Source organism: Harpegnathos saltator, unplaced genomic scaffold (genome assembly GCF_003227715.2).
Source record: "Harpegnathos saltator strain DR-91 unplaced genomic scaffold, Hsal_v8.6 scaffold224, whole genome shotgun sequence".
NCBI lineage: Eukaryota > Metazoa > Arthropoda > Insecta > Hymenoptera > Formicidae > Harpegnathos > Harpegnathos saltator.
This window is the reverse complement of record NW_020230011.1, coordinates 1,051,527-1,067,081: the sequence shown is the minus strand read 5'-3', so window position 1 is coordinate 1,067,081 and position 15,555 is coordinate 1,051,527. Positions and strand designations below refer to the sequence as shown.

The 15,555-nt window shown below is 50.3% G+C and overlaps 1 protein-coding gene across 4 annotated transcripts in view; it reads left to right on the top strand.

Annotated features, from left to right (window-relative positions):
* Nucleotides 1-14,629, top strand: part of Asap (ArfGAP domain of ASAP) — a 35,881-nt gene extending 21,252 nt beyond the window's left edge. Inside the window, exons 3-17 of one of the 4 annotated variants that reach the window (XM_025298545.1) lie at nt 1,784-1,929; nt 5,031-5,285; nt 5,856-5,941; nt 6,139-6,295; nt 6,636-6,900; nt 7,798-8,025; nt 8,712-8,934; nt 9,073-9,253; nt 9,596-9,871; nt 10,153-10,272; nt 10,374-10,584; nt 10,742-10,870; nt 11,116-11,279; nt 12,318-12,386; nt 14,067-14,629. In XM_025298545.1, the coding sequence (XP_025154330.1) occupies nt 1,784-1,929; nt 5,031-5,285; nt 5,856-5,941; nt 6,139-6,295; nt 6,636-6,900; nt 7,798-8,025; nt 8,712-8,934; nt 9,073-9,253; nt 9,596-9,871; nt 10,153-10,272; nt 10,374-10,584; nt 10,742-10,870; nt 11,116-11,279; nt 12,318-12,386; nt 14,067-14,282 (2,726 nt within the window). In that variant the 3' untranslated portion in view covers nt 14,283-14,629. Of the gene's footprint in view, nt 1-1,783; nt 1,930-5,030; nt 5,286-5,855; nt 5,942-6,138; nt 6,296-6,635; nt 6,901-7,797; nt 8,026-8,711; nt 8,935-9,072; nt 9,254-9,595; nt 9,872-10,152; nt 10,273-10,373; nt 10,585-10,741; nt 11,036-11,115; nt 11,280-12,317; nt 12,387-14,066 lie in introns of all 4 variants that reach the window. The other 3 variants (XM_025298544.1, XM_025298546.1, XM_011150635.3) reach the window with 3 other exon arrangements.
* The last annotated feature ends 926 nt before the right edge of the window (nt 14,630-15,555 follow it).

Sequence of the window (15,555 nt, the reverse complement as noted above, 5' to 3'; positions counted from 1 at the left end):
GCCAGTTTATCCACTCAGCCGGACTGCGATTGTAGTCGTTGCGCCACCGTCGCTACCAGAGAGAGAGAGAGAGAGAGAGAGAGAGAGAGAGAGAGAGAGAGAGAAGAGAATGAGAATCGAACTACTACTTCGCGACACGGGAACAATACTCCTTTTACTGCGCTCGCTCCCCCTCCTCGCCCTCCCGCCCGATCGACCCTCCAGTGCGCCTTTTGCCGTCATTCGCTTGCGTTGTCGCGGCATCCTGTGCGCGCATCCTGTCGCGGGAAAGTTTACCTCGACTAATGAAATTTCTCCTCTCTGGGGAGAAGGAATCGCGCGCGCGCTTTGGCCGAGCGATAAACGCGCGCACCCGCGCGCGCGACGTTGTTCAAAGTCAATCGGATCGTAGTCTCTTTTTTGGTCGTCCCTCCCTCTCCTCCTCCTCCTCCTCCTCCTCCTCTTTCTCCTTCGAAGCGCAGTCAATATCGAACGAGATTCCACGCGCGAGTTCGACGAAAGGAAATTCGCCTTGCGCGTTGGGGACGCGCGAACTGAGAGATACTTTTTCGTCGAAGGAGAGAAGGAGAGAAGTCGCGCGCGCCACCCCGGGACATTTTTATTTTCACTTCTCGCCGAAGAGCCGCGCGCTTTCAGTCGCGCATGTTACGTGCGAGCGAGAGCGAGCGGCGGATATAGGTATATACCGTATATCGTCGGGGATCGTCGAGAAACTCCGCGGGAAATCGGCGAAAAAGGCAAGAAATGCGCAGCCATCGAGAAAGAAGGATGCAGGGAGAGCGGCGGGGAAGGGGAGAGGAGGATTATCAGAATATTGGAAAGCAGTGGATGGGCTGCCTCACGCGCGGAGATTGCGGCCGAGCTTTCGGAAAGCGGAAGGTGAGGGAGGGGGTGGCCTGGAAGGCGGAAAAACCTTCTCGGTAACGGAGTGAGAAACGACGGGAAAAGAGAGCGAGAGAGAGAGAGAGAGAGAGAGAGAGAGGGGAGGGAGGGGGATAGAGAACGCGCGCGAAACGTTGATCGCACGCGTGCATGACGCGCAAGGCGCAGCCTTGCAAGGCTGCCGAGAGTAATTCGAGGTACAAGCATGGTTAGGAATGCGGGAATGCGCGCAATATGTAATGCATCCTCACAGTAGGCGAGGGTAAAATTACGAGTATAACCTTCTTCCTTTTTCCCATCTGTCCTTCCTCCTCTTTCTGCCGCTGCGTCTAGCTTCTCTCTCTCTCTCTCTCTCTCTCACTCTCTCTTCACTGTCTCTCTCTCTCTCTCTCTCTCTCTTCGAGGCGGCGGTGCGTTCACGGAGAAAGAGCGAGAGCGACCGAGAGATGCGCGCAGCGTATCTTCGCGGCGTGTAAGCGAGCCCGCGAGCGAGGTGGACTCCTGGCTGCGTGATGCACGTAGCTTCGCTGCACACGGGAGAAAAGCGCAAGCTGGCCGCGGGAATTAACTGCGATTTGCGAGCATCTAACAGTCCGACGCGCGCGCGCGCGCTTTTAATGGCAGCCGCTCTCGCGCGAGTGTTTGCCGCTGAATTAATATTCACGTGATATTCGTGACGCGGAGGAAGTTTACGCGGGCCGCGCGCGTGAATAAAGAGCGCGTGTTTCGCGAACAATGGCGATATATGTAGCGATTATCGCGGCCGTTCCGTTGGAACGCGGGCGGAAACGACGGCTGAAGGGTCGTCGGTTGAATTTCGAGAATTGGCCGCTCGCGAAACGCTTGGAGACCGGAGACGACTAATCGACGTTCCTCTCTCTCTCTCTTTCTCTGTTCGCAGCTCATGTTGACAACGAGGTGTACTTGGGCAGAGCGTTGGAGAGACTCGGCGACGCTGCCCTGAAGGAGCAGGAACCGGACATCGGTGCGGCGTTCCTCAAGTTCGCGGTCGTCACAAAGGAGTTGAGCGCCCTCATGAAGACATTGGTACGTGTGGGCCCTTTGTACGCGCGAAAAACTTTGCGTTTCGACACGCGTTTCCTCGCGGAATACGTCCCGTGTTCTCGTTCTCGTCCGACGAGTTGTCGACCTGCACCCCACCAACGTCATTCCCGGCGTCGCGTTATTTGTCGACGAAGTTTGCGTCAAAGGGGAAAAGTACGTGTTGAACGTGTTTAAACGTGTACACGCGCGCGTCTCTCAGTGCCTCCTGAAAAGAAATACTGGCGAATATGTGTGCCTTTAAACGCGTTCAATGTTTCCTCTTTAATTCAAACATCGTCGACAAATGTGACGAACACGCGATTAAATATTTGCCAAGAGATTCCACGACGAGAACAACAAAAGTCTCGTTAACGAGGCGAGATGTGGAAAACGTCTCATCTCTCAAATTCTCTTTCCAAATCGACAGACATGAATCCAACGATATTCCCAGCACGTTCATTTCTCCAATTGTTAATCGTCGATCAGTGAGCACTAATTTCTCTCTTTCTCGATATGTTCTTCGGTTGAGATGGACTTTCAGAGCACATGGGTCACCTTCAACACACTCTCTGCTTTTCTTAAACATTTCGTACCACTCGTGAATCCTTCTGGTTTGTAACATGCACTCATCGCCAAAATATTTCCGCATTATTTCCACAGTTTGAGCGCACGAAAAACGACGGACATGAGTCAATCCTCCGTCAATCCTCCGTCAGATTGACCTCTGAGACTGAATCGGTGAGACAGATACCGTGAATATTCCGATATAAAAACACCCCGGAGTGCTGCTCCGCTTTCTGCGGAGAATTGACGGAGGGCGGCGATCCTGTCTGCCGTCAGCTAGGTAGTGAGAAACAACCGTGTATATCTCGCGAAAATCGCACAAGACCCATGCAACGTCGATCAAGATCTACGCGCGTATCGCCCAAGCCTCGGCCGCACCAGGAGCGAATAGCGGATATATTAAAACGACGGCCGGTAAACGACGCGCGCCCCCGATATAGCGTGCACGCGTTATTGGAAAATCTCTTCATAGTTCTATCATAGTTACCGGTGGCAACGACCCCCGGCCGCCGCGTAGCCGCGCACGCTCTCCTCCTACGAGAAACGCGTCAGTGTAGGTGCAAAAATAGAATTTCTAAACCCTCCCGCGCGATCGATAGGAAGAAAAGCGTGCGCGCAACGAAGTAAAAGCGACCAAGCACGATGATGACGATGACGACGATCACTGGTGGTGTTTCCTCTCCTCGGCAACGCGCGCACGTAGCCGCTGAAAAGTGGCTTCGCCAGCGAAGATCGCACGCTCTCTTGTACCGCTTGTATCGGAAGCCGAACGAGCGCATTGCGAAATCCGTGAATTCCCTCCTTCCCCTCCCTCTCCCCTCTCTCTCTCTCTCTCTCAGCTCGATCGCGCGAGTAATTTGATTCCCTAATCGCCGGAATACCAGTTATAATTAGTGCGCTTAATGCGTTGCGCGTAGCGCATGGCTGAGAGGGAGGGAGAAGGGGTTGGGAGGCGGAGGAGGAAGAGAGAGAAAAAAGAAAAGAGAAACAGAATTAAACGCTCCGGCCATTTCTCGAGCCCGCGCGCGCGCGCGCTCTCTGTGTGCTCTCGGCCAGCCAGCGCGGTCTATGCGGCACAAATCGGGACGTCTCACGGCGGGGTAATTACGTTTACTGAAGCGTGCACGGACGTTATAAGCCGCTGCCCCGCGCGAGTAAGAAGGCTCTCCTAGATTCTATCACGCACGAGCAACTGCGAATTTATTTATCGCGAGGGAGGGGCTGGCGGGGAGGAGAGGGGGCAGCTTCTCTCTAAACGTGCCACTCGCGGTTGCGATTTCAAACGCGGCCGGCCTCTCCGGACTTCTCCGATGTATCTGGGACGATCGCGAGTTGAATCTAAATTCCGGCTTTTAAGGTGATTTTTTTCCCTTCCCATTTCCTCCTTCACGTCGTCGTCGTCGTCGTCGTCGTCGTCGTCGTCGTCGATCGTTTCTTCTCGAGTTCCGAGTCGTTGCGCATTCGCTCGCTCGCCTGAACTCGTGCCGTGTGACGTCACACATACAACTGGTTAAATTGTATCTGCATTCGATTATGGGCTCCGATTGAAGCGGCGATGTTACTTGCTTACATCTAGCGCATAAAAAGACGGAAGTGATATCATTCGGGATATTGGCGAAAGCCATCGTGTTCGGATTAATCGAATAGCGTTCCTGATTAAAAGTGGTTAAAATGCCGCGCGACGGTCTTTCGTTTTTGCGAATATCTGCGCGATGCCGCGAGCGGCATCATGATGGCTCGTCTCGGGGTGTCGCTGAAGAGCGCCGACACAGTCGCGAGCGTACGTCATTTTTGCGCATTGTACGCTTCTCCCGCAGCGGGGGGGGGCAGAGGGGCGGGGGAAGGGGAAAGTATCGCTTTTACGAGCAGTTTGCACACCGTCGCGCAGCTCCATTATGATGAGGCGGCCGGGGTTTTGAGCGCCTTCTGGCTCTCTGCTTTCGCAAGAAGCCGGAGCCGGAAAGCGCGGGATCGCCCTCAAGAGAGCGAGAGGAAGAAACGGATGGAGAGAGGTTGCGAGAAAGGAAGCTGCATTCTATTCAGAGCGAGCGCGCGCGCGCGCGCGCGCTCGCTCGCTCGCGAAGCGACGGACTAAGCAAAATGCTGACGCGAATTGACGATGATTCACTATTCACCGGCCGGAAGAGCAAGCAGCCGGTGGTGGTCGATTCGTGGCCTAGAATGCCCGAGAGGCTCATTTCTTTTAGCTGTTATTCTTTTGTTACAACTCTCTTTTCTCTCTCTCTCTCTCTCTCTCTCTCTCTCTCTCTCTCTCTCTCTCTTGGTTATTTTTCACGTTTAGCCCGAGTCTGCGCTCGTCGGTCATAATTTCATCCCGACCCCGATATGCAAAGATACGTCCCTCCTCTTCTGTTTCCTCTTTCTCTCTCTCTCTCTCTCTCTCTCTGTCTCTCTCTTTCTCGAAATCATCCCCTTCAAAGTCTTCCATAATTCACAGCCCGGGCAGCCTCGTACGCTCGCCAATAAAAACGAGGTCAGTGAATTCTCATCGACGATCGATTCCCCCTCTGTTCTTCCAGATGCAAAACATCAACAACATCGTAATGTTTCCGCTGGACTCGGTGCTAAAAGGCGACTTGAGGGGCGTGAAGGGCGACCTGAAGAGGCCCTTCGAGAAGGCATGGAAAGACTACGAGGCCAAGTATGCGAAAATCGAGAAGGAGAAGAAGCAGCACGCGAAGGAGGCAGGTCTGATTCGTACGGAGGTCACGCCCGCCGAGATCGCCGACGAGATGGAGAAAGAGAGACGGTTGTTTCAGTTGCAAATGTGCGAGGTGGGTAATAGCAGCTTCGAGAGAGCACGTATCAATGCGGCGTAACGCCTCTCTAGCGACAGGAGCGAGGGGAGAGGGAGCAGCGGGTCGCCGCGTGTATTATCGATGATGCGCGTGCATCGATATCGCTATTGGCGGAAAAAAAGTCGCGCGAGAACTTCATTTACATTTTACACTCCTATTGGAATGGAGTTCCAGCGGCTTGCATTTTGCAGTCGATACACAGGGTGTCTGCGACGGAGGAAAAGACGGAAAAGAGAAGAGTCGGAGAAATTGTCGGAGAAAAATTTGATACCAAAATTTCTTGAAACTAACGATACTTTAAACGTCAATGAAACACGATGACACACACGTTACGTGCAATGTTCTTCGCACAGGGAGAGATATCCGTAGATACGGTACAGAAGAATAACGAGCGCCGAGATAATTGCGAGACACCCTGTACCTATGCGGATCGTGCTTACGATATATAACTCGGTAAAAATGTGGCCGAGCGAGTCCGTATCATCGATGCCGTAGAGACGCAGCGCTGCTGATCGTTTATTTATCTCTATTTCTGTTTGCTTGCAGTATCTGATCAAAGTGAACGAGATCAAAACGAAGAAGGGTATAGAGCTGTTGCAGCATCTAGTCGAATATTACCACGCGCAAACCAAGTGAGTGTATCGTATTTCGCGTCTTTGTGTGGTGATGTTTCATCACACAATCACACACGCATACATCGCTCGCGCGATCGATATTACGAGACTTTTTCTAGATACAAGCGTTAATATCTATTCGAACGATGAGCGATTGAGAATCAATCATGGCGGCCAATTGAGTTTTCCAGCACTCACGTCCGTCGTTATTATAGTTACTTTCAGGACGGCTTGAAGACGATCGAGCACTTCGGCTCTTACGTGGCCGACCTCAGCGTGAAGTTGCAAAAGATCAGGCAAACGCAGGACGAGGAGAGAAGACGGCTAACGGAACTCAGGAGCCTCCTCAGGAGCTCCGGATGTGACAAAGAGGTAACGTCTCGACGGATGAGTCTTTTTCACTCTGATAATTTCCTCTCTTGCTTCTATTGTCCTCTTAATAGGCGCATGGTTTTTTGTCCACTGTATCAAGGATACGCATAATAATGTTTTTCGTTTCTTTTTTTTTTTTCATTTCTCAGAAATCACACAATAAAGTCGAGAATTACATATTACTTTTATTGTGTGAAATCACGGAATATTAAACGAATTAAAGTCAGATGATAAAAATGAACCATTTGCTTCACTATATCGAACCGATATATATATATATATATATATAATGTGTGCCGATCTCTCGGATTTGTGAAACGATACTTTCGCGAGTTCACAGTTGAACGCGAACGCGAACGCTGGCTACTCGTTGCACCAGCTACAGGGAGACAAGCAGCACGGCGTCACACGCTCCGGCCACCTGCTGAAGAAGAGCGAGGGCAAGATGAGGAGAGTCTGGCAAAAGAGACGATGTGCCGTGCAAGCGGAGGGTTACCTCGACATCTGCCACGCCGACGAGAACAAGCCGCCCACCCGGGTGAACCTATTGACCTGCCAGATCAAGCTAGTCCCGGACGACAAGCGTGGCTTCGATCTTATAAGCTGTAAGTAGCGATGAGCTCAACGTGCAATCTAATCGTCACGGATGTACGACAATTTTCAAATCGGTTCGAATATCACTCACTGTCTCGAATATTTCTAAAAGTCTCGAAGAAATATCGTGGATGTCTTCTTCGTGTAGTTACATGTTGATAACAGGCGCATAGTACCTGTACCTGTACAGGATGAGGAGGCACCTGAATAACTTTGAAAATATGCAAGATAAAAGAAGTGTTCAATAGAAAGGTTGTAGAATTTCAAGTGACGCATCATATAGCACAATAGTATGATCTTGAATTTTTTTTCAAACGGAAACTCCCATTTTTTGTGTTATATCACCTTTTTCTATTAATTAATTTTTTCTATTAATTAATTTGAACGATTTTTCCTGAAGCGTTTTTCTTATTTGCCTAATATTTTTCGAGATATTTAAGGAAGATTTGATAACTTTTTAAATATTTGGCTTACGACGATATCTCGGCAACTATTTGTCGTAAGAAAGAGTGATGATGGATCTTTTTACTCTATTTGGTCTCAAGATGGTATGCGATATGCTGTTACAATAGTGCCCCAACTTTTGTTGGCTCGGTGATTTTGAAATTTCCAAAGTTGTTATCTGTTGGCCGCATTACGTTATCAAATACTTGACACTCTCGAGGTTCACTCGAGGATCTTTCTCAGAAAGCATTCGATTCGGATACGTAGTCAGAGGCGATTCGAAATCCTCGACAGCAGTCGCAAGACGGGAGATTCGAACGTCCGTCACTGACGGAGCTGCTCCCGTCTTCGACGGGAGATTCGCACTTTGACTCGCTTGGGAGCGAGCATCCGAGACATGGCCGTTGCGCTTCCCCTTACTTAATGTGAGCGGCCGTTTGATATTGTCATTGTCTCGTTTGCAGACAATAGGACATACCACTTTCAAGCGGAGGACGAAGCGGACCAGCGCGCGTGGATGTCTGTCCTAGTGAATTGCAAGGAACGCGCCCTGTTGCGCGCGTTCGACGCGAGCGGCAAAGCGGAGGCCGGCAGCGGCAATCCCAGCCTCGTGGAGTTGCAGCAGGCCGTCATACGATGCGTGATGCGGTTACCCGGAAACGATCAGTGCTGCGATTGCTCCTCGCAAAACGGTAACTAGGCATTGCAGAATATATCCGTAGAGACGAATCGTCAGTAACGTCTTTCTTTGGCGCACGTGCGCATCACGTTATATCACTTTGAACGTAGAACGCCTAAAGCGGTTTCACGATCAAATTGACGTGTCACGAAACGAAAGTTTCATGAAAATTCTCCTACTGTGTGTAGAAAAGGCATCGTGTCGTAAGACAAATCAGTCAGCTCGCCAACTGGTCTCGATTGAAACTTGGTCGCTTCCTTCAGTCGTCTATAAAACTTTGTATCATCATTATTTTTAGTAAAAAAATTTGTCGTATCAAAAATGTATCCCTTCTTCAGGAGGAGAGAAGTAATTTTTCGAGGAAATTTACCATTAAAATTCTCATTGAAACAATTACTTCTTAACAGCTCGGCGCCAGCGACTGTCGCTTTCGACTGTCTCGAACACGTTGCCTCGATACCTCTCTATTAGATTATACCCTTGTACACAGAATTAAAGCGTTTACCGCGCGGCAGGGTGCCTCGTGTCGTCGAGGGCAGCATGAATGTGTTCTCTGATCCGCTGGCGGTCTTTGTCGCGCTGCGTTTCCACGCGACAGCCGGACAAAGTGTGACTCGACTGCGCGCGAGCGAGCTCGTGCTCCAGTTGCCGCGCGGCGGGCGTTTTTGTACGAAAGCCGATTGTGCTTTTGCTTTTCAGATGCCACGTGGTTGTCTACGAACTTCGGGATAATAGTGTGCATAGAGTGCAGCGGCATCCACCGCGACTTGGGCGTGCATATATCGCGAATACAATCCCTCACGCTGGACAACGTGGGCACCGCTCAGCTGTTGCTTGCGCGACATATGACCAATCAGGCGTTCAACGAGGTGATGGAGGCGACGTTACGTCACAATCTCAAGCCGTCGCCGACGTCGACGATGTGAGAACATAGATTGTGCGCGCGCGCACCTTTTATTGTCCTTCCTCCTCCTCCTCCTCCCTCCCCCTCCTTTTCCTCCTCCTCCTACTTCGCTTCCTCCGTCACGGTTCTCACGACGCGCTCTCCTGCGTTTTCCAGGGAGGAGAGGTACGAGTTCATACGTGCCAAGTACATGGAGAAGAGATACGTGATGAATACATGCGCGGACGAGCGTGATCTACTTTCCGATTTGGAGCACGCCGTTAATAATCGCGATCTGCAACAACTTCTGCAAGTCTACGCCGAGAATGTGGATCTGGCGGCGCCGTTGCCGACGTCGGTACGATGCACACTAGTACGACATTGTAAAATCACTTTGTGTCTATCTGTTAGATAATTAGACAATTACATCGATCCATCAATTATACAATAGTAATAGTAATCAGTTGTACAGTCAGTGTAATCGATATTAATTATACAATTTGTACAATTATATCAATCTACCAGGTAACTGGATAATTGAACAATAGGATAATCTATTTATATCCTAATTGGAATTACATCGTTTTATCGCCCCAATTAGCGACTTCATTGATTTATATACTGATTTATCTGCAACAATTTATGTATACGTTGTAACCTTGTGTCACACACATTATCACACGGTCTACATCTGCTTCAGGACGTGGGCGAAACCGCGTTACACTTGGCTATCCTGCGCGAGATGGGCAGTAGCTTACACATCGTGGACTTTCTGGTGCAAAACATGCCAACCGGCGGTATCGACCGGACTACCATCGACGGCGAGACCGCGCTGCATCTGTCCGCGCGGCACGACCGAGCGGAGGCGATGAAACTGTTGCTGCGAGCGGGCGCGGATCCGTCGCACCGAAACAAACAAGACAAGACTCCGCTGGACATTGCGCAGGAGATGGGACACCATACGTGCAAGGAATTGGTAATGAGACTTTCATCTGTTGTACTTTTATCCCGTCTCCGGATCTCATCTATTTTTATTGGACTCTGTTTCGATTAACAAACGTATAAACATGGTGTGAGAATAGGTATAAACTATGGAAATACATAAACGTTTATTATTTGCGCTTTGTCACCGGCGTCAGCTCCCAAATGCTTGATTTCTTGTGTGTGTGTGTGTATATATATATATATATTAGATTGGTTATCTTGGGGAGCAAGATTTGTTTTTATTCTTATTCGCGATAAACATATTGCTTTCAGCTCAGTCACGCTCTACAGAGGCAGAAGACATTGTTCGACAACGTGAACATAGATTGGAATCTTTCTCACGACGAGGGCTCCACGGACTTCTCCGACGATGAAACAATAATAGAAGACAGAGTAAGTGGATCTCGAGCTTCCAGCAGCACAGAAATAACTAATGAAAGATAAGCGACTAATGTCGGTGCTCGAACTCACATATGCGAATATCGATGCTGCAGAACGGATGTCTGACGCCAGAGAAGAAATCACGGAGCAGACCACCGTCGTACGCTGGAGGCGGTGGCACAGGATCCGGCGATTCGCCGGTAACGCTGCGCAGTCGAAGCAGCACCTGCGACAGCCTCCAGAGCGGATCATCTCCGAGCGCTTCGACGAATCGCCAACAAATGCCCCCGCCGCCGCCGCCGCAGGCGAGGAAGCCCGTAGCCGGTGAGCCGTGCACTTATACTCGCGCAAACATTCTTGAAAATCTTCAGTCCAAAGACTTCGGTCTTTGCGGATCTATCCCCTCCCCCGCCCCCCGCCCCGTGTCTTAAGCGCACCGTTAAGCCACCGTCGCTTTAATCACATCAATCTTCCCGCACAGTACCCACTCCCATGGCGCCGGATATTTCAGTAAACATCCACGGTTCGTTGAAGAAGCGCGTGGCGCCGCCGCCGCCGCCGCCCGCCGGGAACGCCAGTGGTGGTGGCATCCTACCGTCGTCGCACTACGGTACGCTACCCACGTCGGCCACGTTGGCTACGTCGACGCACAGTCGTACGACCAGCGAACCGATTTTAGCCGGCCACACTTTACACACTCTACCGCATACGTTGAACACACTAAATAGCCAACATCATAAGAGATCACCGAGCGGCGACTCGTCGACCGGACACGGTACATTCGATAAACGAATCTCGCTGGGCTGGGAGCGCCCGCTGGACAGTGACATTCACTCTTTCTTTCATTGCTCACAGGTATGGACAAGGCGAACAGCTCGACTCTGCAGCGGCCGCGGAACCCGCCACCTCCGGCTCCTTCCGGCGTCACGGTCAGGCTCAGCAACGGACGTAGCAGCGAGTCGCTGAGTTCCATGTGCTCGGACCACGGTCTGGGCAATCCCATTCCGCCGCCGCGCAAGGTAAGCTATTCCGACGGAATCGACGCGCAATCTTAAGCTGCACAGGTTATCACGTATCTCTTCTTATCGAGAGAGAGAGAGAGAGAGAGAGAGAGAGAGAGAGAGAGAGAGTGTGTAGTCTCATTTTCTATGCTCTTGTCATAATGTCTAGGTGTAATATCGGCTGTCACAGAGCTCGGGAAGCTCTGGATCTATCAGTCACTCATTAGGGGTAGGATCCGTTTGCGTGGTCTGAGAGGAAGTTCGAAGTCCTCGAGCGTTCGCACAATCTATCCCTCTGTTTCTCACGCCTCACCTGTCCTCTTCTTTTCTTTTTTTTTTCGCACACATGCATTCGGCCACGGATGGTTTAGTCCTGAGTTTAGTTACTAACAGTAGGGGAAAGAAGGTGTAACTAACAGGTTGTGCCGTTATGTTTTCCTCCGTAGTAGTTATAGTCTTCCCATTCTCGGTTCTCACTCGCGTGTACTCGGGCTTGAGCATTTTGCGTATTTATACTAACCGTGTACACCATGCACATACCACCACCCGACCTACCTATTAGCCGTTTACACTCCCGAGTGTCACACCAAGTTCACTGCCGTTATCGTTGTATGTTTCTACCCTTATCTATTAATCCCTCATCATCAACGTAATGTAATCATACAAAGGTCATAATCAAGGCCTGTCATCATCATCATCATCATCATCGTGTTCGTGTCATTTCGCTCAGCGTCATTCCATTGTCGCGATAGCCGCACGTTTTGATCTCTCGTTCACACAAAACTTCATGGGAGATAACATTTTGAAAGATAACGTCAACAGCAGCGCCAATGTGACACACGCGTAACGGTTATTGGAATTTTCACAATAAGCCTCGCGCTAAATTGTATAGACAAATAAAGGACAACTCTCTCGCGCCGGGTAGAGTCCAAACGAGTCCAAACCCAATGAGAATAACGGCCGCGCGTTTACCTCCGGCGTGGATATGTAGAAAAAAAAATGCATGCATCTCAAGATCAGTGCTTTATGGTTTGTTATTAACCATTGTTGGTACAGCGAAGGGACCGGTCCAGGCTAGAGAGCTACGCCGAGGAGCCTTCATCTTTGCTCCCAAATCTGAATCTGGTAAACATCAGCCATCCCACATTACGGCATGTTACACTTGAAAAAACTCGCTTTTCACAAATAAGTATATTGTATATATATACAACGTATGTACATACAATGTATCTCTCTCGTGAGTATCTCCTCGTACATGCGAATTTTACATGCCGAGTGATTAGCCAGCCGCACGTCTTATCGGCACTGATCGGCAGATACAAAAAAACACGCGACAATGTCCGCCCCGCGGCGGGGAGAAATAATCGAGACGAGAATTGTCGCCGATGGAGCTTGTCTTTTTTGTCTGTCCGTCTGTCTGTCTGTCTGTCTGCCTTGACCTCTAATCGACGATACTTTCAAGTGTAGCAATGCTTTTTGCATGATCAGTCGTCGTGCTGTTCGTATCATCGTCTGTGCAACTCACCCCGTCGAGTGTTTTCTTTTGTTTTCGCCGTTAACATCGCTCGTCGTCTGGTCGCAGTTGATCAGTCGTAGTGAGAATGCAACAAGCCGTTGCCCCGTGTGTAACTCGGATGTAACTCGAAGTGCGTCTGATGAATCTAACATCTACATCCCACTCGAGCCATCATTCTATCCGAGTCGTTCGAATCGATGCGTCTTTGTTCATCGTTATCTCAGTCTTATCTTTATTTCTCGATTATCTTATTTTTCAATCCTTTGTTCTCTCGACGAGAGTTACGTATTGTATACTACGGATGATACGTTGCAATTAACCACCGACATCTTGTACAGCGTGAGGCACCTCAGAACCAAGACCAGCTGAATAACTTTGAAAATATGCAAGACAGAAAAAAATGTTATATATATAAAAATTGCAGGATTTTTTAAGTGACGCAGTTCAAGATCATACTGGTAGTATTGCCGTATGATGCGTCACTGCAAACAACCCTGCATCTTCTGTATTTAACATTTTTTCTATCTTGTATATCTTCAAAGTTATTCAGGTGGCTTGTTTTAAGTGCCTCACCCTATATATACATATATATATGTATATATATATGTATATATATATATATATTAATAATCGCATGGGTTTTCTGAATGAATTTATGTTTGACCGACACTCGATCGCGCATTCGGTCGCGCTGTACTTCTTCCGACTCCCCCGTAAATACCAGTCCCTTGTAAAATTTTCTCATACCCCCCCCCCCCCCCCACTTGTCGTAAGCCCGAATATTAAACATCGCGTAACTGGCATGGCGTTCTCGATGTTTCACACTGGAAATTCTAGTTTAGGGCCGCATTTCGATCATATTCAATTATTCTCCGTTCAGATACATTCTGGATGTTTCTCATTGCAGCCCTTTACCGTCAGCACAGATCGATCTTAATACTCTACACCTTTCTAGCCTCGATTCTCCTCCCGAAGGAGAAAGAGACGCGAAAGACATGAAGAGATCTCACTCACGGTCGCGGTGAAATGAGATGAGAAGATCGGCTCTGCTCGAGATCGCGAATATCATCCGTCCTTGAGACTCTCAATGTGTCAAGTAGATTTTCCCTAGAATTTCCAACGTCCTCGAGAAGAGTGTACTCTTACGCTCGTCGTACGTCAAAGGTACGAGCGACGGAGCGCTTGCTTCCGCTCCAGCTGACCCGAAACACGCGCTCTCGCAACGCGTTCGCCGGGCGTTCCCGCTTCTATTCTAACAGCTTCTTCTCTTCTTGTCCTCGTACGCACAGCCGACGTCGTCCACCCTGAGCGGCCTCCGACGTTGCCGAGCGTTGTACGACTGCGAGGCCGACAACGAAGACGAGCTGTCGTTTCGCGAAGGCGAGGTGATAATTGTGACGAACGAGCAGACCGACGACGACAACTGGATGGAGGGCGCGCTGGAACGGGCGCCGGAGAGACGGGGCATGTTCCCCATCAGCTTCGTGCACATGCTGCAGGATTAACATTCGGTAAGCCTGAACTCGTTGGCGAGCGTCTCTAGCACTGCCAGCTCGATGAGCGTCGCCAGTCTCGGCCGACGAAGCTGGCTGAGGAAGCCGAAGGAGTGAAGAAGCACGTGGAGCACATGCGAAAGTCGCGCGCCGCTCGGAAGCTCTATTCTCCCCGTGGTGCTGTCGTCGTCCACGGACTGTGATCCAGCGACCGGATAGAGAACGTCGTCAGACGTCGCCAGATGAGCGCCGTCACCAAGTGAACCGTCTGCAGTTCGGAGGTTCTCTCTTTGTTCCTCGAGTCTCTTAGGAGGGAGACATTGGGACACGCTACGTAGGAGGAAGCTGTAAGAGTAGCTCTGCGCTGTAAATTTCTCATACCCCCCCCCCCCCCCCACTTGTCGTAAGCCCGAATATTAAACATCGCGTAACTGGCATGGCGTTCTCGATGTTTCACACTGGAAATTCTAGTTTAGGGCCGCATTTCGATCATATTCAATTATTCTCCGTTCAGATACATTCTGGATGTTTCTCATTGCAGCCCTTTACCGTCAGCACAGATCGATCTTAATACTCTACACCTTTCTAGCCTCGATTCTCCTCCCGAAGGAGAAAGAGACGCGAAAGACATGAAGAAGTCTCACTCACGGTCGCGGTGAAATGAGATGAGAAGATCGGCTCTGCTCGAGATCGCGAATATCATCCGTCCTTGAGACTCTCAATGTGTCAAGTAGATTTTCCCTAGAATTTCCAACGTCCTCGAGAAGAGTGTACTCTTACGCTCGTCGTACGTCAAAGGTACGAGCGACGGAGCGCTTGCTTCCGCTCCAGCTGACCCGAAACACGCGCTCTCGCAACGCGTTCGCCGGGCGTTCCCGCTTCTATTCTAACAGCTTCTTCTCTTCTTGTCCTCGTACGCACAGCCGACGTCGTCCACCCTGAGCGGCCTCCGACGTTGCCGAGCGTTGTACGACTGCGAGGCCGACAACGAAGACGAGCTGTCGTTTCGCGAAGGCGAGGTGATAATTGTGACGAACGAGCAGACCGACGACGACAACTGGATGGAGGGCGCGCTGGACGGGCGCCGGAGAGACGGGGCATGTTCCCCATCAGCTTCGTGCACATGCTGCAGGATTAACATTCGGTAAGCCTGAACTCGTTGGCGAGCGTCTCTAGCACTGCCAGCTCGATGAGCGTCGCCAGTCTCGGCCGACGAAGCTGGCTGAGGAAGCCGAAGGAGTGAAGAAGCACGTGGAGCACATGCGAAAGTCGCGCGCCGACCTCT